We start from the raw sequence: 22,389 nt of genomic DNA, 5'->3' as shown, positions 1-22,389 counted from the left end.
AAGCAGGCTCCATGCACCGGGGAGCCCGACATGGGATTCGATCCTGGGTCTCCAGGATCACGCCTCCGGCCAAAGGCAGGCGCTAAACCGCTGCGCCACCCAGGGATCCCCGATTTTATTTATTCTTCACACACACACACACACACACAGGCAGAGACACAGGCAGAGGGAGAAGCAGGCTCCACGCAAGTAGCACGATGTGGGACTCGATCCCGGGTCTCCAGGATCACACCCTGAGCTGCAGGCGGCACTAAACTGCTGCGCCACTGGGGCTGCCCTTAACAGAACCTTATAAGGATGAAAAGAAAATGAATATTGAGTATTTACTGGACAGGGAACTTTGCAGTCTTTGATACAATTCATTCTTAAAAAAATATGTTCTTTCATTTTCATTGTAATAGTTTTTCCTTTTTGGGGGATGAGGGTGCAACAAAACCTGTTATTCTGTTGGTCTCTCCTTTGGGCTAATGTATACATTACTTATTAACCATTCACAGTGCTAATAGGTCTTTTTTTAACTATTTTTTTTAAGATTTTTAATTTCTTTATTCATAGAGAGAGAGAGGGGCAGAGAGAGAAGCCCGCTCCATGCAGGGAGCCCGTCGCGGAACTCGATCCTGGGTCTCCAGGATCACACCCCGGGCTGTAGGCGGCGCTAAACCGCTGCACCGCGGGGGCTGCTCCAGTGCTGATAGGTCTTTACAGATATTTCTCATAATAGATATTTATATACTTAGAATCAAATAACCTGGATTTGTGATCTAGCTCTGTCACTAATTAGCTATGTGATATATGATGTTTCCATTTAACTTTAATCATTCATTCTATCAACAGATATTTATGGATACTTTTTTTTAGAAAAATAACCTTTAGGGACACCTGAGTGGCTCAGCCATTGAGCATCTGCCTAACCACTCAGGATGTGATCCTGGAGTCCCAGGATCAAGTTCCACATCGAGCTCCCCACAGGGAGCCTGCTTCCCCCTCTGCCTGTGTCGCTGCCTCTCTCTCTGTGTCTCTCATGAATGGATAAATAAAATCTTAAAAAAAAAAAAAAAAGCTTTATACACAATATGGGGTTTGAACTCAGAACCCCTGAAACACATGCTGTGCTGACGGAGCCAGCATTGTGCCCCATATGAATACTTTCCGTGAGCTAAGCTCTAGGGATATGACAGTAAACAAGACAGGCAGGGCTGCTGTCTTCTCAGAGCTTTATAGAGAGTGCAGTTTAGGGGCTTACGAATTTTTTTTAAAAGATTTTATTTATTCATGAGAGACACACAGAGAGAGAGAGGCGCAGGAGACAGAGGGAGAAGCAGACTCAATGCAGGGAGCCCGATCTGGGACTCACCCTGGGTCTCCAGAATGTATGCCCTGGGCTGAAGATGGCACTGAACCACTGAGCTACTGGGGCTGCCCACATTTAAACTTTCTGATTTCTGAGTGGCTCAGTTGGTTAGCATCTGACTCTTGATTTCAGTTCAGGTCTTGATCTCAGGGTTGTAAGTTCAAGCCCCATATTGGGTTCCATGCTGGATGTGGAGCCAACTTAAAGTTTTTAAAATACATAATAAATAAACTTTGTTTAATTGATAGAAAAAGAAAAAATAATACCTACCATATGGGCTTTTAGGGACAGTTAAATGAATGTATAAAGCAATGAATCCGTCATTGTAAGTGTTCCATAAATGTTAGGTATCATCATTTAAATTTTGCACTCTTTCTACAAATCCTTTGTTGCCTTTTTATTTAGCATTTATCAGCAAATTCTAAGCTATCAGTGGAATTAAGTATAATGCTTTTTAATATAAATCAAATGTTTGTGTTTATTTTGTTCATTTTGTTTCCCTACTTTCCCAGGTATAGTGAACATAGGTGTGAATAACGTCCAGGAACTGATTGTCGCAGCAGACATGCTACAGTTGACTGAAGTTGTTAATCTGTGCTGTGAATTTCTGAAAGGACAGATTGATCCATTGAACTGCATTGGGATCTTTCAGTTCTCTGAGCAAATTGCCTGCCATGACCTTTTGGAATTCACAGAAAACTACATTCATGTCCATTTCTTAGAGGTTCATAGTGGGGAAGAGTTCCTGGCACTTACAAAAGATCAATTGATCAAAATTTTGCGAAGCGAAGAGCTCAGTATTGAGGATGAATATCAGGTCTTCTTAGCTGCAATGCAATGGATTCTGAAGGACCTGGGAAAAAGAAGAAAACATGTGGTGGAAGTACTAGAACCAATTCGATTCCCTTTATTACCTCCTCAGAGGCTTTTAAAGTATATAGAAGGTAATAATTTTTTTTGCATATCAAATATCAATATCCAGTGTCTTTTTCTGTTTGAAATGTGATGTTTTCATTTTTCAGTTCAATAGCAAACATTTACTGAATGATTATTATATGCAAGATACAACTTTTGTGTTTTGCAGTTAGTAGTATTTCAGGATTTCTATCCATTATATTAATCAAATCCTTACATATCTTTCTTGAGATTAAATACTAAGAGAGATCAGAGCTATAGATAAAATTATTCACAGAGCTAAAACACCACTGCTGTATTGGGTAGTACTGATTATTTCAGTGTAAGATTTCCTCATGCTTCTTTAAAAAATTCAGCAAAACCTGACATTTGAGGAAAATGCATATGCTAAAAACAAAACCCAAATTCAATAAATCCTGTAAGTCTTCTCATTATAAAATTAATTTCATATTGATATATATAGCCTTTTTTAAAAAATATTTTATTTATTCATTCATGAGAGACAGACAGAGAGAGGCAGAGATACAGGCAGAGGGAGAAGCAGGCTCCATGCAGGGAGCCTGGTGTGGGACTTGATCCTGTGACTCCAGGATCACGCCCTGAGCCTAAGGCAGGCACTAAACCGCTGAGCCACCCAGGTGTCCCAAATGGAGGATTTTTTAAAAAAAGATTTTAAGATATTTCAACTTTGAAACTTTCTTTTTGATCATATTAGAGAAAAAGTGGGCAATTTATGTAGAAAAATATTGAGACTCTACCACAAAATTCAGAGAGAACAAAAAAATTAATAGAAAGGGTTAAATTGGGACACCTGGGTGGCTCAGCAATTGAGCACCTGCCTTCTATGTGATCCCACAGTCCTGGGATCTAGTCCCACATTGAGCTCCCTGCATGGAGCCTGCTTCTCCCTCTGCCTATGTCTCTGCCTCTCTGTGTGTGTGTCTCTCATGAATAAATAAATAAAATCTTAAAAAAAAAGAAATGGTTAAATTATGTTATGTGAAATATGTAGATTTTCTTCCAGTACATATATTTTTTGTATTTATCACTGGAATAATTCAGGAGATTTAATAGTACTATCTATATGATAATACATCTATTTCTTGCCATTTTAGAGAATGACTACTTTTTAAAAATGGTACATTCTCCTACAAACGTGTAGGGTAATAAAGGATAATAAAACAACAAATTCCCCCAAAGTCCACTACCCAGAAATAACCAGTTATAATTAACATTCAGTAAACATCATTCTAGATATTTCTGTATAAGAGGATGAATGATGGATGGGTGGATGTATGGTTGGATGGATAAACAGAAAAAAATATAAGAATCATTCTGTACATACTATTTATATAATACAAAAAGTATATTTAAATCTCATTAAAAGTTAAAGAAAGGGAAGTAATAACTAATTTCAGATGAATGTTTCTTTATCTCAGGAAGTACTCATTCTAAAAAGTTCTTAACCAGTTAAGGACAAAAGATGAAAATCATTAAAAGATTAGAAGTTTCATTTTGTGTTGCAATTTTATTTTTTTGTTTTTATTATTTGAAAAATTTAATTCTAGTATATTTAAACATACAGTGTTTTGTTTTTCAAATTTTTTTTATTTTTAAAGATTTCATGTATTTGAGAGAGCGAGCATGAGCAGGGGGAGAGGGAGGGAGCCTGATTGAGCCACCCAGGCACCCCTTATGTTTCAATTTTAATTAATTTATTTTTAAAAAGATTTTATTTACTTATTCATGACAGGCACACACACAGAGAGAGGCAGAGACACAGGCAGAGGGAGAAACAGGGAGCCCAACGTGGGACTTGATCCCAGGTCTCCAGGATCACGCCCTGGGCTGAAGGCGGCGCTAAACCGCTGAGCCACCCGGGCTGCCCAATATTACTTTTTTAAAAAGGTTTTTAAAATTTGGGGCACCTGGGTGGCTCAGTTAGTTAAGCATCTGCCTTTAGCACAGGTCTTGATCCCAGGCTGGGATCAAGTGCAGCGTTGGGCGCCCGCTCAGTGGGGAGCCTGCTTCTCTCTCTGCCACTCCCCCTGCTGGTGCGCTCGCGCGTGCGCTCTCTCGCTCTCGCTCTCTCTTTCTCACTCAAATAAAATCTTAAAAGAAAAAAAATTTTTTAAATTATTTTTTAAGTAATCTCTGTACCCAACATTGAGCTCGAATATACAACCCTGAGATCAAAAGTCGTGTGTTCTATCAAATGAACCATCCAGGCACCTCAAGGATGAGCATAATATTCTTTTTTTTTTTTAAGATTTTATTTCAGAGAGCGAGAGAGAGCACATGGCTTGTGCCGTGAGCAGGAGGGGCAGAAGGAGAGAGAGAGAATCTCAGACTCCCTTCTGAGTAGGGTCCAACATAAGCTCAATCTCATGACCCATGAGATCATGACCTAAGCCAAAATCAGGAGTCTGAGTCTTGATGAACTGAGCCATCCAGGCACCCCGTAATTTTCATAGTATAGAAAATAGGTTTTACTCCTAATCGTTTCCATTTTACAGAGGAGTAAACTAAAGTCAGAGAGATTGGGTAATTTGTCCCTATCACATATTTAGTAAGTGGTAAAGTCTGGACTTGAACCCAGGTGTCTTCCAATCTACAGCTTAACCTAATATTCTTCAACCTCACCTCCAGCCCCATCCCCAGCCCCTACCCTTCCTTGGAAATTAGAAACATGAATGTGGGCATTATCTATAGGTACTATTTCAGCACATGTGTCCTAGAAGGCTCAGCTTTAAGTCATGAATGGAGGGGCGCCTAGGTGGCTCAGTCAGTTGAGTGTTGGCTTTCAGCTTAGATCGTGATCTCAGGGTCCTTGGATTGAGCCCCTGCTCAGCTGAGAGCTTGCTTCTCCCTCCCCCTCTGCCTGATATTGCCCCCCCCTGCTTGTGCTCTCTTTCTCTGTCAAATAAATGAATAAGATTTTTTAAAAACTCATAAATGGAATCTCTCTGATGCTTCTAACAGAGGGATATAACTGCTTGATAACAACCATCAACTCTCACTTTGGCCAGCTAGGTGCTGGACACCCATGCATATAAAGGGAAGACCCAAGAAAGAGAAAAGGTGAATCTCATGCTACAGATGCAGGGCTCAATCTCATGAGCCTGAGATCATGATCTGAGCTGAAATCATGAGTTGGTTGCTTAACTGACTGAGCCACCTAGTTGCCTTGGGGATAATCTTTTTTTTAAGATTTATTTATTTATTGAAAGAGTGCAGGCACACTCAAGGGGGAGGAGGGGCAGAGGGAGAGGAGAGAGAGAGAATCTCAAGCAGACTCCCTGCTGAATTCAGAGCCCAATACAGGGCTTGATCTCATGACCCATGAAATCATGAGACAAATCAAGAGTGGGACAGTTAACCAACTGAGCTACCCAGCTACCCCCCAGCATAATATTCTTAAGTTATGATGATATTCCTCCCTGCCCCAAATCAAAGTTTATGACTTGGTCCTTGTTTTTATTTTTTTATTTATTTATTTTTAAAAATTTTTTTTATTTATTTATATTTATGATAGTCACAGACAGAGAGAGAGAGGCAGAGACACAGGCAGAGGGAGAAGCAGGCTCCATGCACCAGGAGCCCGATGTGGGATTCGATCCCGGGTCTCCAGGATCGCGCCCTGGGCCAAAGGCAGGCGCCAAACCGTTGCGCCACCCAGGGATCCCTTGGTCCTTGTTTTTAAATGATTTGCTTTTTCTGCTTAAATGCCTGAAGAATTATTTTGTTATTTTTTTCCCCAAAAGATTAGTATCAACTCATATAAAAGATTAGCACCCAGGTGTGCTTTTTTAAAAAGTTCCTTTTTTAAAGATTTTATTTTAATTTATTCATGAGAGACAGAGAAAGAGAGAGGCAGAGGGAGAGGCAGGCTTCCTGCGGGGAGGGGAGTTGATCCAGGTCCCAGGACCCCAGGATCATGACCCGAGCCACAGGCAGACTCCCAACCACTTGTACACCAGGTGATCCTTTAAAAAAGTTTTTACTTGAATTCCAGTTAGTTAATATACAGGGTAATATTAATTTCAGGTGTACAATATAGTGATTCCACACTTCCATACATCACCTGGTGCTTATCACACCAAGTGCACTCCTTAATCCCCATCATATATTTAACTGTTCCCTGCCTATCTCCCTAGGACTCAGTGAACTTTTTAAAAGATTTTATATATTTATTTTGAGAGAAAATGGGAGGAGGGGAGGAGTAGAAGGGGAGGGAGAAGAAAAGGGAAGGGGAAAGAATCCTAAGCAGACTCAATGCTGAGTGTGGAGCCTGACTTGGGGCTTGATCTCATGACACTGAGATCATGACCTAAGTTGAAATCAAGAGTGAATGCTTAACCAACGAGCAACCCAAGCACCCCCTAAAAGTACTTTTGAAGTATGAGAATAGATTCATTGTTTTAAAACCTTAGTTCTCATTGTTTTTACTACCTAGTAATAACTGATCAGTTATTTCAGGAAGCAAATATAAAGCTTTATTTATTCTCTGAAATATGACACTCAGTAGGCAATGGTAATGGCATTTGTTTATTTTTATTACTCTTGATTTGTGTTAAAGTTTGTCATTTTTCATTAGAATATAATATATACCCTTTCCTTCTAAGGTTCGGTTTTTCCTTCATTTAGGGGAAATCTTCCTATATGAGATTTCTCAATACTTCTAATGCTTGGTAGCCTTCATCCTTTTTTTTTTTTTTTTAAGGTTTTATTTATTTACTTTAGAGAAAGAGCATGAGAGCAGGGGTAGGAGGAGCTGGGGGAGAGGAACAAGCAGACTGAACGCTGAGTGCAGAGCCTGACTCAGGGCTTGATCCCACCACCCTGAAATCATGACCTGAGCCAAAATCAAGAGTCAGACACCCAACTGACTGAGCAGCCCAGGAGTGTCAGTCTTCATCATTTTATTGGAATTTCTTGGTCTTTCAGATTTATCATCTAATGTTAAAATATTTTCTTTTGCTATGTATTCACAGTTGTTTAAGTCTTTAGTCTAAATCAATAGTTTTTTAGTCATGTCTGTTGTGCTTCTTTTTTCTAATTTACTAAGTCTGCAGTACTATCATTTCAAGTTCTCACTTTGTTTACTTAGCAAGGCATCTCATTCTGTCTTGGAGCTCTTTTTTTAAAATAGGATCTATATTCTTTAAAAAAAATTTTGTTTATTTACTTTTAAAGATTTTATTTATCCATGAGAGACACAGAGAGAATGAGAGGCAGAGACACAGGCAGAGGGAGAAGCAGGCTTCATGCAGAGACCCTGATGTGGACTCGATCTCGGGTCCCCAGGATCATACCCTGGGCTGAAGGTAGCGCTAAACTGCTGAGCCATCTGGGATCCCCTAAATTTTTTGTTTTATTTTTTTATTTTTATTTATTTATGATAGTCACAGAGAGAGAGAGAGAGAGACATAGGCAGAGGGAGAAGCAGGCTCCATGCACCGGGAGCCTGATGTGGGACTCGATCCCGGGTCTCCAGGATCGCGCCCTGGGCCAAAGGCAGGTGCCAAACCGCTGCGCCACCCAGGGATCCCAAATTTTTTGTTTTAAATAGGCTCCATATCCAGTGCAGGGCTTTGGGTTTGTTTTTTGTTTTGTTTTGTTTTGTTTTGTTTTAAGATTTTATTTATTTATTCATAGAGACACAGAGAGAGAGAGGCAGAGACACACAGAGGGAGAAGCGGGCTCCATGCAGAGAGCCCGTCGCGGGACTCGATCCGGGGTCTCCAGGATCACGCCCTGGGCTGCAGGCGGCGCTAAACCGCTGCGCCACCGGGGCTGCCCCAGCGCAGGGCTTTGAACGCACAACCCTGAGATCCTGAGATCGAGAGTTGCATACTGTACCAACTGAGCCAGCCAGGTGCCCCAGATCTGTATTCTTAAGTATTTCCATCCTGTGAAGTCTGTATGGCAACTCTGTTTCCATTTGTGGCTAATGTTTTCTTCCAGAGTAAATTCTTCAATCTCTCTTCTTTTTCCTGGGATATATTTTAATAGTTGTATTGTTATTTCTTGATATATTTCTCATGTATAACTTGGGCAACTTTATTCAAACCAGTTCACTCTGATAATGGAAGAGCTAATGCTTCTTGATATCCTTTCTACCTTAGTGTAACTTCTATCTAAAATTTGAGGACTAACACCAATAAAAAATAAATTAAAAAAAATAAAATAAAATTTGAAGACTGTGTTGTGTTTTCTCCTCTTCTTTCTAGCCTGAGTATGAAGGTGTTAGAAGAACAGAGATCAGCTAAGGCTTAGATATTTGCTTAGAGACCTGGGCTCTGAGTTCTCTCTAAGATTTTGTTCTTGATCTCGTATCAGGGCTTACTTAACCCAGCTAAGGATGCTAAGGATGTGTCTCACTAGTGTGGACTTTGGCTAGTACTATACTCTGTTAGATGGTAAAGACCAATGGTCCTATAAAGGACTTCTTGTAGTTTTCTTGTTTTTTCTTTGACTTCTCAGTTCTGCTTCTTATCTGCTCATTCTACCTTTCCAAAATATTAGTCATTAGTGAGAATTCTCAAGATTTAGTTAATTGACCTTGTTTGCTCAAAATTGCTTCTGGACTATAGGGACAAGGCTAGGAGACAGTCCCTTGCTAGCATATATGGTGCCTTTCTGCAAATTAGAAAATAGTGCCCTTTCAAGGGACCAGGTCTTATAGCTTGCCAAGTGGGACACAGTTTGACTTTCATCCCCACTTCACCTCAACTAAGCATCCTTGAGCAGGAACAATCTACCTAGTCATGCTCAAAGTCGGACCTCATGCCACTAGAATCTTTTGTTTCTTTTTTTTTTTTTTTTTAAGATTTTATTTATTTATTCATGATAGTCACACAGAGAGAGAGAGAGAGGCAGAGACAGGCAGAGGGAGAGCAGGCTCCATGCACCGGGAGCCCGACATGGGATTCGATCCCGAGTCTCCAGGATCGCGCCCGGGGCCAAAGGCAGGCGCCAAACCGCTGCGCCACCCAGGGATCCCTAGAATCTTTTGTTTCATGTTTCATGCTTTGACTATTATTTTTTTAAATATGTGACTAATTTTTTTTTTAATTTTTTTTTTAAATTTATTTATGGTAGTCACAGAGAGAGAGAGAGAGAGAGAGAGAGAGAGAGAGAGGCAGAGACACAGGCAGAGGGAGAAGCAGGCTCCATGCACCGGGAGCCCGACGTGGGACTCGATCCCGGGTCTCCAGGATCGCGCCCTGGGCCAGAGGCAGGCGCCAAACCGCTGCGCCACCCAGGGATCCCTATGTGACTAATTTTTATCTTTTTGTTATTAAGTCATGAGTGTAGAATATTGGGCTATTTTATTTTTCTATTTAGTTAGATAATCATTATTCTATTTTACCTTGCCATATTTGTTTAGAAATCCTCAAATTAGAGAATAAAAAAAATCCTCAGGGATCCCTGGGTGGCGCAGCGGTTTGGCGCCTGCCTCTGGCCCAGGGCGCGATCCTGGAGACCCGGGATCAAATCCCACATCGGGCTCCTGGTGCATGGAGCCTGCTTCTCCCTCTGCCTATGTCTCTGCTTCTCTCTCTCTCACTGTGTGCCTATCATAAAATAAATAAAATTAAAAAAAAAATCCTCAAATTAGATATTATGAAGCATATTGTTAAAAACAATCTTTGATTTAAGGAAAGTATATTCTTTTTAAGATTTTATTTATTTATTTATGAGAGAGAGAGGCAGAGACATAGGCAGAGGGAGCCTGATGCAGGACTTGATTTCAGGACTCCGGGATCACAACCTGAGCCAAAGGCAGATGCTCAACCACTGAGCCACCCAGGCACCCCTAGAACAGTATATTCTTTTCTTTTTTTTAAGACTTTATTTATTCATGAGAGACACAGCGAGAGAGGCAGAGACACAGGCAGAGAGAGAAGCAGGCTCCACACAGAGAACCCGATGTGGGACTCGATCCCGGGACTCCAGGGTCACGCCCTGGGCCAAAGGCAAGTACTCAACAGCTGAGCCACTCAGGCGTCCCCAGAAAAGTATATTCTTTAGTAACAATGAGAAAAATAATATTTGGTAATGTGGGACACAACCACCATTGGTTGATGATAAGTTTTTATTTTTTGATAAATGTGTTTTATCTTTATGGGAACATGTCTTTTCAATATTGCTTAAAAGTTGATTAAAACACTATCTTGTTAAACTTGCTTTAGGAGTATCCGATTTTAATCTTCGTGTTGCATTGCAAACACTTTTGAAAGAGTACTGTGAGGTGTGCAAATCTCCCAAAGAGAACAAGTTTTGTAGTTTTCTGCAGACATCTAAAGTTCGACCTCGGAAGAAAGCAAGAAAGTACCTGTATGCAGTAGGTGAGAACTATTTTAAAAATGATACAAATAATCTTTATTTTTAGGATTAAAACCTTTTAATATTTTGTTGTTATTTATTTTTTGTTGTTTTAAACATCAGAATATGCAAGTGTGTCAAAAAGGCATATTTAATTTCACGTATAGGCTACAAATTAGTTAATTGTGTTTAATTACAGTGGCTACATCTAAGAATAAATAGCTATTTAATCGACATCTATTATTCTGTGATTTAAATTGTTGGGTTCTTAGATTGCCCAATTACCGCCAAAAAATCCAACTTACGAAATACTGCTTTAAAGGTTAAAAATGTGAATTCTAATGAAAAATAAGGAAAATCTCAAAAATGTTAACTACTCATGGTGTTAGATGATTAGGGATTATAGGAACCAATGGTCTCTAAAGTGTGGGTTGTTGCAGGATAATCCACAGGAGTATCAGATGAACACATTAAAATATATTTTAAACTTTAAAAAGCATTAAATCTTATTAATATGTGATGTATATTTAGACAAATTGTCCAAATTTATGTACATATTTCATATATACTTCATAACATAATTTATAATTTGTATATAATTATATGTATAATTTCATGTATGCTATAACATATAAATATGTAATTTTTGAGTGTATACTGTAATTTTTTACTATGGGATATGCAGTTAAAGGTTTCAACTCACTATTTTTTTAAAGATATTATTATTTAAAAAAATATATATTATTATTTTAGAGAGAGAAAGTAAGAGAGGGCACAATTAGGATGAGGAGCAGAGGGAAAAGCAGACTCCTCACTGAACAGGGAGCCTGATGTGGGGGCTTGATCCAGGACTCTGGAATCATGACCTGAGCTGAAAGCAGACGCTTAACCAACTGACCCACTCAGGCACCCCTCAACTCACTATTTTTAAGTGAAAAAAATACTAATAGAAGTCATAATGAGACCTCCTAACTAGACAGATAATCAGTTCCTTTTATGTTTTATCTAACATTGTATTATAACCCAAACCAGGTGGTATAACACTATGGTTGGCCTCATTGCATTTAAGCCATAATCTTTTAGGACTTGGCTCATTTAAGAATAATATATGTAGGGATCCCTGGGTGGCGCAGCAGTTTGGCGCCTGCCTTTGGCCCAGGGCGCGATCCTGGAGACCCGGGATCGAGTCCCACGTCAGGCTCCCTCCCGGTGCATGGAGCCTGCTTCTCCCTCTGCCTGTGTCTCTGCCTCTCTCTCTCTCTCTCTCTCTCTCTCTGTGACTATCATGAATAAAAAAAAAAAAAAAATTAAAAAAAAAAAGAATAATATATGTATGTATGATAGGTTTTAAGCACTTATTCCAGAAAGAAAGAAAGAAAGAAAGAGAGTGAGAAAGAAAGAAGAAAGGAAAGAATAAAAAGAAAGCACTTATTCCTTGCTATGCAATATAGACTGTCAAGATGTAGAGGGCTAGGTTTTTCTCATTACTGTCATTTCCATATTTAGCAGTAAAGTATTCACTATATATTTCCTTTCCTTCATTCAGGTGGATATACTCGGTTGCAGGGGGGTCGTTGGAGTGATAGCAGAGCTCTCAGCTGTGTAGAACGTTTTGACACCTTTAGCCAGTATTGGACCACTGTGTCTTCACTTCATCAGGCCCGATGCGGGCTGGGAGTAGCAGTTCTGGGAGGGATGGTTTACGCTATTGGAGGTAATAATGAAAATGTCTTTTTTCCCTTCTTAGTCTCTAGTTGTAAGCTGGTTGCATTCTTATAGACTCATATATATTGTTAGGTACTGTGGGATATACATAGATATCATTGTGCTTAATAAATATTTAATGAATAATGAATAAATTAATGAAAAAAAAAGAAACAGAAGATATTGAATGTTTCAGACCAGAGGAATACTCTGATGTATCTATCACAAGACAGAATATTTAGGTTTGGTTTTAAGGAAAAGTTGTATATAAAATACACCAAATTTTAGGTCAATGTTTGTGATAAAAACTGTTTTAATTTTGAAATTTAATTTCATATACTGGAAGCTCATTACAAATCACTTTTAATTACACAAGTTATCTGGACAGTGCAATTTATAAAAACCAAATCAGCTAGACATTGGCATATATTTCCTGATTGAAATCACTGTGTTTTCTGAAACTATTATGAATTATAAAATGTTTAATAAAATTAAGTAAAGGAGTTTTGACTATTGGGGGGAACTAATTATAAGAGGAAGATCTAAAGAAAAATACTAACACTTTTATATCAATATTTACTTCTGGATAGTTTGTTTTTATAGCAACAAGCCTAGTTAGGTCATCTCTAACCCTTACAACTAATCTTTCTGCCTTATTTCTTTGGGTTAGTCTTTTGTAAATTGAAAAAACCTATTTTAAAGATTTATTTGTTTATTATTTTAGAGAGAGAGCACTACCAGGAGGGGCAGAGGAAAAGGGAAAATCTCAAGCAGACTCAGTGCTTAGCCCAATGTAGGGCTTGACCTCAAAATTTTGAGATCATAGCCTGAGTGGAAACTAAGAGTTGGTTGCTTAACCGACTGGGTCACCCAGGCATCTCTTGAAAATGTTATTATTTATTGCCTATGATACTGATGATACCATCAGTTTAAGATAAGAGAGATAAAGAGAATATTTGGTTTTTACTTCTTTTTTGGAGGGAACATAATTGTCCCTTTATTTTTATTTTTATTTTTTAAGATTTTATCATCTATTTATGAGAGACACAGAGAGAGAGGCAGAGACACAGGCAGAGCAAGAAGCAGGCTCCATACAGGGAGCCCAATGTGGGACACGATCCCGGGACTCCAGGATCATGCCCTGGGCCAAAGGCAGGCGCCAAACCACTGAGTCACCCAGGGATCCCCATAATTGTCCCTTTAAAACAGTTCATTAAGAGGCAGCTGGGTGGCTCAGATGGTTAAGCAGCTGACTTTTGATTTCAGTCTCATCATGATCTCAGGGTTGTGAGCCCTATCAAGCCCCATGTTGGTCTCTGCTCAGTGCAGAGTCTGCTTGTCCCTCTCCATCTGCCCCTCCCCCTTGTGCTTGCACACACTCTCTCTCACAAATTAAATAAATAATAAAATAGATTATTTATGTATGAATGTATTTATAAGTAGGCTCCACACCCGTTGTAAACTCATGACCGAGATTCAGGGCCACATGTTCTACCAACTGAGACAGCCAGGTGCCCAACTTTGTCTATTATTATTAATACTATCAACATTGCTATCTTAAGATATTTTATAATATATAATTTTTATTATCAAAATAATGTAGATTTGTGATAGAGAATTTTGCTGAAATTGAGGCATATGAAAAAAAATAAAAATCACCCATACTCTAATCCTGTCAGAGATAATCACAATATTTGGTTTATTTCCTTCTACATACATATCTGAGTTAATATTCTAAGTACTATTTTTAAAAATTAAGATATAATTTACAGGGATCCCTGGGTGGCGCAGCGGTTTGGCGCCTGCCTTTGGCCCACGGCGCGATCCTGGAGACCCGGGATCAAATCCCACGTCGGGCTCCCAGTGCATGGAGCCTGCTTCTCCCTCTGCCTGTGTCTCTGCCTCTCTCTCTCTCTCTCTCTCTGTGTGTGACTATCATAAATAATAAATAAAAATTAAAAAATAAATTAAAAAAATTAGAGTGTTTTAATATTAAAAAAAAAGATATAATTCACATACCATAAAAATCACCATTTGAGGGGAATCCCTGGGTGGCTCAGCAGTTTAGTGCCTGCCTTTGGCCCAGGGCATGATCCTGGAGTCCCGGCATCGAGTCCCACGTTGGGCTCCCTGCATGGGGTCTGCTTCTCCCTCTGCCTGTGTCTCTGCTTCTCTCTCTCTCTCTCTCTCTCTCTTTCTCTGTGTCTCTCATGAATAAATCTTAAAAAAAAAAAAATCACCATTTAAAATATACGGTTTAGTGGTTTTGTTTATTTTTTTTTTTTAGCATATTCACTAGTTGTGCAGCCATCATTACTGTTTAATTCCAGAACATTTTTTTTTAATTTTTTTTTTTTTTTTTTTTTTTTTTTATGATAGTCACACAGGGAGAGAGAGAGAGAGAGGCAGAGACATAGGCAGAGGGAGAAGCAGGCTCCATGAGCCCGACGTGGGATTCGATCCCGGGTCTCCAGGATCGCGCCCTGGGCCAAAGGCAGGCGCCAAACCGCTGCGCCACCCAGGGATCCCTCCAGAACATTTTTTATCACTGCAAAAAGCCACTTTTATTATTTAGGAAAATTTTTATTTTATTTTATTTTATTTATTTATATTTTTTTTAGGGAAATTTTTATATCAGCATAGGGAATTGTTTATGAGCTATGTTCAGTCTGGCAAGTAGGCCTTTCTAAGGACATGCATTCTCAGGCCTGCTGTGCTAATTCTTTTTTGGGCAGTTTTGTATATGTTCAGGATTCTAGGTCCTCATAAGGTATTATGCTGCAAATACCTTTTGCTACTCCTGTGTTTCATATTTCACTCTCTTTATCTTTTTTTTCTTATGATATCTTCTGATAAACATATTTTTCATTTTAATGTAGCCAACTCAATGGTTAGTGTTTTTTTTTTTTTTTTTAAGATTTTATTTATTCATGAGAGACACAGAGAGAGAGAGAGAGAGGCAGAGACACAGGCAGAGGGAGAAGCAGGCTCCATGCAGGGAGCCTGACGTGGGACACGATCCCGGGACTCCAGGATCACGCTCTGGGCCAAAGGCAGGCACTAAACTGCTGAGCCACCCAGGGATCCCTCACTGGTTAGTGTTAAAGAAATACTTCCCTACTCTAAACTCAGGAGGATATATACTTCTATTGTTTTCTAAAATTTTAGTTTTGTCATTTATATATGTCTGTAATCCACCAGGAATTGAGATTTTAGTTAGTATGAATAGAGAACCAGTTTCATCCTTTCCTCCTATATATAATCAATTATCCCAGCATAAAAGGCTTTTGTTTCTCTACTGATGTGTATGCAAACTGTGTCATATATCAGGTAATCATATATGTGTGTATCTGTTTCTAGAATTTCTGTTCTGTTCAGTCTTTGTATATCCTTATCTTAATTATTATACCTCTGTTTTAAGTCTGATAAGCTTATCTGATAGGATAGTTTCTCTCATTATTCTTGTGTGTGACTACTTGGCTATTCTAGGTCCTATGTACTTTCATATAAATTTTAGAACCAGTTCACCAAATCTGTTTTTTTCTTTTGCAAAATCTATTTTTACAAATAATGTATAATTCCACTTATATGAGGTACCTAGAGTAGACAAAATCATAAAAGACAAAGTATAATGATGGTTGGCTGGAGAAGGGGGGAGATAGGGGAGTTATTGTTTGAATCTGTGTAGTGTTTCAGTTTTACAAGATGTAAAGAGTTTTGGGGATGGATAGTGGTGATGGTTGCACAAAACTATGAACATGTTTAACATTACTGAACTCTACATTTAAAAATGGTTAAGATGGGGTGCCTGGGTGGCTCAGTCAGTTAAGTGTCTGCCTTTGGCTCAGGTCATGATCTTAGGGTCCAAGGGTTGAGCCACTCATCAGGCTCCTTGCTCAGCTGGGAATCTGCTTTTCCTTCTCCCTCTGCCCCTCCCTCTGCTCATGTGCTTGCACATGTGCACGCATGCTCTTTCTCTCCCCCCGCCCCCACTGTCTCTTTCAAATAAAATCTTTTTTAAAAAAATTTTTATTCATTTATTCAGGAGAGACACACACAGAGAGAGAGAGAGAGAGAGAAGGTAGAGACACAGGCAGAGGGAGAAGCAGGCTCCATGCAGGAAGCCCGATGTGGGACTTGATCCTGGGTCTCCAGGATCACACCCAGGCCGAAGGCAGTGCTAAACCGCTGAGCCACCCAGGCTGCCCTCAAATAAAATCTTTAAAAAAATGGTTAAGATGGTAAATTTTATGTTACTTGTATTTTATCACAATAAAAAAATGTGTTTCAAGTTGAGATTACATTAAATCTGTAAATCAGTTTGGGGATAATCATCTTTACATTGACTCTTCTTTTTTTTTTTTAATTTTTTATTTATTTATGATAGTCACAGAGAGAGAGAGAGGCAGAGACACAGGCAGAGGGAGAAGCAGGCTCCATGCATCGGGAACCTGATGTGGGATTCGATCCCGGGTCTCCAGGATCGCGCCCTGGGCCAAAGGCAGGCGCTAAACCGCTGCGCCACCCAGGGATCCCCTACATTGACTCTTCTAATTCATGAACATCATATATCTCTTTATTTGCTTACATATTCCTTAATTTAAAATTATATCTAAATGAAGTTTATAAATTTTATCTGCCAGAGGTCCTGTACAATCTAATTAGTTTTACTTCTAGGTATAGTATATTTTAAAGTTGTATTTTAAGTGGTACCTTTTTAGAAATTTTTCTTTTTTTTTTAAGATTTTATTTATTTATTCATGAGAAAACACAGAGGAGAGAGAGAGGCAGACACAGGCAGAGGGAGAAGCAGGCTCCATGCAGGGAGCAGGTGTGGGACTTGATCCTGGGTCTCCAGGATCAGGCCTTGGGCTGAAGGCAGCGCTAAACCACTGAGCCACCCGGGCTGCCCCTATTTTCTCTTTTTTGCTAGATAAGGATTGCATTAAAATTCACATTATACCAGAGCCAGGTATCCAAACTAAATACATGAAAAAATATAAAAGTTTTAAAGTACAAATTTTATCCTCAAAACTTACATGGATTATTTGGGTGGTAGAATTAGAAATAGATAATAGGAAAACTATGCCTTGCTTCATTAAGTGGGCTTTAATAAATGACAATGCTATTGATTCATAATAACACTGAGCAAATTAATTGTAATGAATAGTATAAAATCAGACATTAAGGAGTGAATTTCTTTATTTTATTTTATTTTATTTATTTATTAATGAGAGACACAGAGAGAGGCAGAGAGACACAGGCAGAGAGAGGCAGAGGGAGAAGCAGGCTCCACGCAGGGAGCACGATGTGGGACCCGATCCCGGGTCTGCAGGATCACGCCCTGGACTGAAGGTGGCGCTTAAACCGCTGAGCCACCAGGGCTGCCCAAGGAGTGAATTTCTGATAACATGAAATGCTACTAAATATTGTATTATGGTTCTAGGCTATTAGCATTACTAAACCTTCTGATATATCTCTTTTATTTAACTTAGGTGAAAAGGATTCAATGATTTTTGACTGTACCGAATGCTATGATCCAGTTACTAAACAGTGGACAACTGTAGCTTCAATGAATCACCCCCGCTGTGGCTTGGGAGTGTGTGTGTGTTATGGGGCTATCTATGCTTTGGGTAATTATGCTTTTCAGTTTAAGATGTCTAATATTATTTAAGTTCTTAGATTCTAATTACTTTAGGCATTTTTCTTCCCTCCCATAAGCAACTTAATGTCTTTTCAGCTTTATAATTTTTTTTAAATCATCACTCCTAGTTTCTTTTTTTTTTTTTTTAAGATTTTATTTATTCATAGAGACGCAGAGAGAGAGAGAGGCAGAGACACAGGCAGAGGGAGAAGCAGGCACCATGCAGAGAGCCTGACATGGGACTCAATCCAGGGTCTCCAGGATCACTCCCTGGGCTGCAGGCGGTGCTAAACCGCTGCGCCACCGGGGCTTCTCAGCTTTATAATTTTTTTTTAAAGTATTTTATTTATTTATTTGACAGAGTGCAAAAGCAGAGGGAGTGGCAGGCAAAGGGAGAGGGAGAAACAGGCTCCTCACAGATCAGGGAGTCTCTGATGAGGGGCTCAATCCCAGGACCCTGGGATCATGACTTAAGTCAAAGGCAGATGCTTAACTGACTGAGCCACTCAGGCGCCCCTAAATTTTTATTTTCAAAATTGAATTACTTGGGGAATATTGTCAAGTATGGAGTTCTTAGGAGATGGAGGTAAAGTGTAGATAACATGTCGAGTGAAGCACTTTATCTAACTAGTTAAATCCCATGATAAAGATAACTATTCTGAATATGCAGAAGTTGTTTCAAAAGATAGTTTTGCAAAATACCTTATTTCCTAAGCAGTAGGAGCTTTTGGTTTTATTTTGTTTATTTTTTATTTTTTATTTTTTATTTATTTATTTTTATTTTTTTTAATTTTTTTAAATTTTGTTTATTTTTTAAATCTCTGATGAAAACTAGGCAGAGAGTTAAGATCTAAGTTTTATAGTCAGATTCTAACTTTCTGTCTGATCTTAGACAAATAACCTCTCTGGTCCATGTGATAATCATTCACAATATAAAGTTGCCAGATTCGATGTTTTCTAAGGTATTTTTCATAGATAAGACTCTTTATCCAGAAATGACATTTTTCTATTTGGTTACAGGTGGATGGGTTGGAGCTGAGATAGGGAACACCATTGAACGATATGATCCTGATGAAAATAAGTGGGAAGTAGTTGGCAACATGGCTATGTCGCGCTACTACTTTGGGTGTTGTGAAATGCAAGGTAATTGCTTTCTAAAAAATTTTTCCTGAAAATTTGTTTTATTTATTTATTTTTGGGGGCAGGCAGAGGGAGAGGAGAGAGAGAATCCGAAGCAGTCACCATGTTCATTGCAGAGCCCAATGCAGAGCTCAGTTTTAGCAACCCTGAGATCATAACCTGGGCCGAAATCAAGAGTCAAATATTTAACTGACTGAGCCACCCTGCTCCCTCCTTTACTTTCCTTGTAAAAATATTTAAAAAAAAAAAACTAAGCTTGAGGCTTTATTTTCATAAACCTTTATTTTATGTCTGTTCGTATTGAATGATTGGCACTAGCAGTATAGAAGTATTGCATTATATATGTAGATAGATTTAGATTTCATTCATTCATTCATTCATTCATTCATTCATTCATAAGAGACACAGAAAGAGAGAGGTAGAGACATAGGCAGAGGGAGAAGCAGGCTCCATGCAGAGAACCCAATGTAGGACTCAATCCTGGTATTCCAGGATCACACCCTGAGCTGAAGGCAGATGCCTTAACTGCTGGGCCACCCAGGAGTCCTGCTTTTAATATTTTATGTTTTAACCTCTTATATCTTTACTTCTGTATTGCCAAAATAATAGTTTTTTCTGAAAATAAACAAAGCTAGATTTAAAAAGTTACACAAATACCTGACTAACAAAATAAGCATTTGAACTTTCGTCCATCTTTGTCACTTTCTCTCCCATACAGTCTTTAGTAAGTATTTCTAAGTAGGAAGAGGCTATAAAAAACAATCTTCAGGGGCACCTGGGTGGCTCAGTTGGTTAAGTGTCTGCCTTTGGTTTGGGTTGTAATCCCAGAATTCTGGGATTGAGCCTGGTATCTGGGCTCCCTGCCAAGTGGGGAATCTACTTTTCCCTCTGTCCCTCTGCCCCTCCCCTCTGCTTATGCTCTTTCTCCTTCCTTCAAATAAAATCTTTTTGTTTTCTCAAATAAAATCTCAAAAACTGGGGATCCCTGGGTGGCGCAGCGGTTTGGCGCCTGCCTTTGGCCCAGGGCACGATCATGGGGACCCGGGATCCAGTCCCACGTCGGGCTCCCGGTGCATGGAGCCTGCTTCTCCCTCTGCCTATGTCTCTGTCTCTCTCTCTCTCTCTCTCTCTGTGTGACTATCATAAATAAATTTAAAAATTTAAAAAAAGAATCTCAAAAGCAAACAAAAAACAATCTTCCCTGTCTCTTCTTTTGGAATTTTCAGTGTTTTCTTTTTTTGTTTTTTTTTAAGATTTTATTTATTTATTCACGAGAGACACAATGAGAGAGAGACAGAGACATAGGCAGAGGGAGGAGAAGCAGGCTCCATGAGGAGAGCCCGATGTGGGATCCAATCCCGGGACTCCAGGATCACACTGGAGCCAAAGGCAGACACTCAACCCCTGAGCCACCCAGGTCCCTCTACTAGCATTTAAATGTTCAAATTACATGGGACAGACTGTATTCTATTATGTTATATTATAGTGTTTTTTTTTTAAGATTTTATTTATTCATAAGAGACACAGAGAGAGAGGCGGAGGGAAAAGCAGGCTCGGTGCCGGGAACCTGATGCAGAACTCAATCCCGGGACTCCAGGATCACACCCTGGGCTGAAGGCAGGCGCTAAACCCCTGAGCCACCCGGGCTGCCCTATGCCTATTATAGTGTTCTTTAATTGTTTTGTATTCATTATTTTTATCTTCCCATATAAATTAGGTGTTCTGAGACTCAGTTTTCATCATGGGGGTGAGGGGCAGTTTCCCTCCTACTAACAACAAGCAGTTCTCAGAACACCAACTGGGTGTTGGAGAATTCAACTCAATTCTAACACTACGTACCCATATCTGGAATAGCATCAAATTCCACGGGTTGAAGCTCAGTTTTATAAGACATTGATCCTCCCCAGTCTGTTTCTTGGGCTGCTTTTTTTTTTTTTTTAAGATTTTATTTATTTATTCATGAGAGACACAGAGAGGCACAGACACAGGCAGCCGGATAAGCAGTCTCCATGCAGGGAGCCCGATGTGGGACTGAGCCACCTGGGCTGCCTGTTACCTGTGCTTCTGATTGGCTATAAATCAGAATTCCAATGGTCCCTCCTCTTCATGTTCAATTAATTTGCTAGGGTAGGGGATCCCTGGGTGGCGCAGCGGTTTGGCGCCTGCCTTTGGCCCAGGGCGCGATCCTGGAGACCGGGGATTGAATCCCACGTCGGGCTCCTGGTGCATGGAGCCTACTTCTCCCTCTGCGTGTGTCTCTGCCTCTCTCTCTATCTCTCTGTGACTATCATAAATAAATAAAAATTAAAAAAAAAAATTTGCTAGGGTAGGTCACAAAACTCAGAGAAAATGTTACTACTAAAAGGATATAACTCAGGAACAACTAGATGGAAGAGACGCAAAGTCAAGTTATGGGAAAGGGGTGCAGAACTTTCAAGCCTTCTCCACATGCGCTACGGTCCCCACATCTCCACGTGTTCACTAACCCAGAAGTTCTCCAAACCCTGTCCTTTTGGATTTTTATGGAGGCTTCATTACATAGGCATTAAAATCATTGGTCATTGGTAATTGATCCAACCTCTAGGTCTTCTCCTCTTCCCAGAGGTCAGGGATTGAGACTGAAAGTTCCCAGTGCTCAAATCCTAAATTTGGCTCCTTTGGCTAGCAGCCCTCATCCTTAAGTGCTTTCCAAAAGTTAGCTCGTTAACATAACAAGACACCCTTATCATTCTCAACACTTTGGAAATTCCTAGGGTCTGGGGTTGCTGTGAGCAAGGAATTGTGAATGAAAACCAAATGTAGATGAGAAATATGTATTTTGGTCATCTGAATGACCAAATATGTATTCTTTTTTAAAGTAATTTTATTTTTTTAAAGATTTTATTTATTTGAGAGAGAGAACTAGCAGGGGGAGAGCCAGTGGGAGAGAGAAGGAGACTCTCCACTGAGCAGAGAGCCCAATGCAGGGCTACATCCCTGAGATAACCCAGATGCTTAACTGAGCCACCCAGGTGCCCCCCAAATATGTATTTCTTACAAATTACAGTATTGCGCTTTCTAGAATCATAGAGCTAGAGAGGCATTTTGGAGATTATCTATTTCTCCTTTGTTTATAGGTAAGCAAGCTGAAGATCAGGAAGGTTGTGAATTGTCTTTTCTCATAGCTGATTACTGGCAAAGCTGGAGCTGGAACCCAAGTTCACTGACATTTAGCTCACATTTCTTTCTTTCTTTTTTTTTTTTTTTAAGATTTTATTTATTTATTCATAGAGACATAGAGAGAAAGAGAGGCAGAGACACAGGC

The 22,389-nt window shown here is 39.5% G+C and overlaps 1 protein-coding gene across 3 annotated transcripts in view; it reads left to right on the top strand.

Annotated features, from left to right (window-relative positions):
* The window catches only part of LOC121481087 (intracisternal A particle-promoted polypeptide), a 48,777-nt gene that overhangs the window by 6,133 nt on the left and 20,255 nt on the right, over positions 1-22,389 (top strand). For all 3 annotated transcript variants that reach the window (XM_041738075.1, XM_041738074.1, XM_041738073.1), the window contains exons 3-7: positions 1,864-2,295; positions 10,465-10,620; positions 12,144-12,311; positions 17,797-17,934; positions 18,966-19,088. In XM_041738075.1, the coding sequence (XP_041594009.1) occupies positions 1,864-2,295; positions 10,465-10,620; positions 12,144-12,311; positions 17,797-17,934; positions 18,966-19,088 (1,017 nt within the window). The remainder of the gene's footprint in view (positions 1-1,863; positions 2,296-10,464; positions 10,621-12,143; positions 12,312-17,796; positions 17,935-18,965; positions 19,089-22,389) is intronic.

The sequence above is a fragment of the Vulpes lagopus genome, chromosome 23, assembly GCF_018345385.1.
Source record: "Vulpes lagopus strain Blue_001 chromosome 23, ASM1834538v1, whole genome shotgun sequence".
Lineage (NCBI taxonomy): Eukaryota > Metazoa > Chordata > Mammalia > Carnivora > Canidae > Vulpes > Vulpes lagopus.
This window is presented reverse-complemented; position numbering and strand designations above follow the sequence as displayed.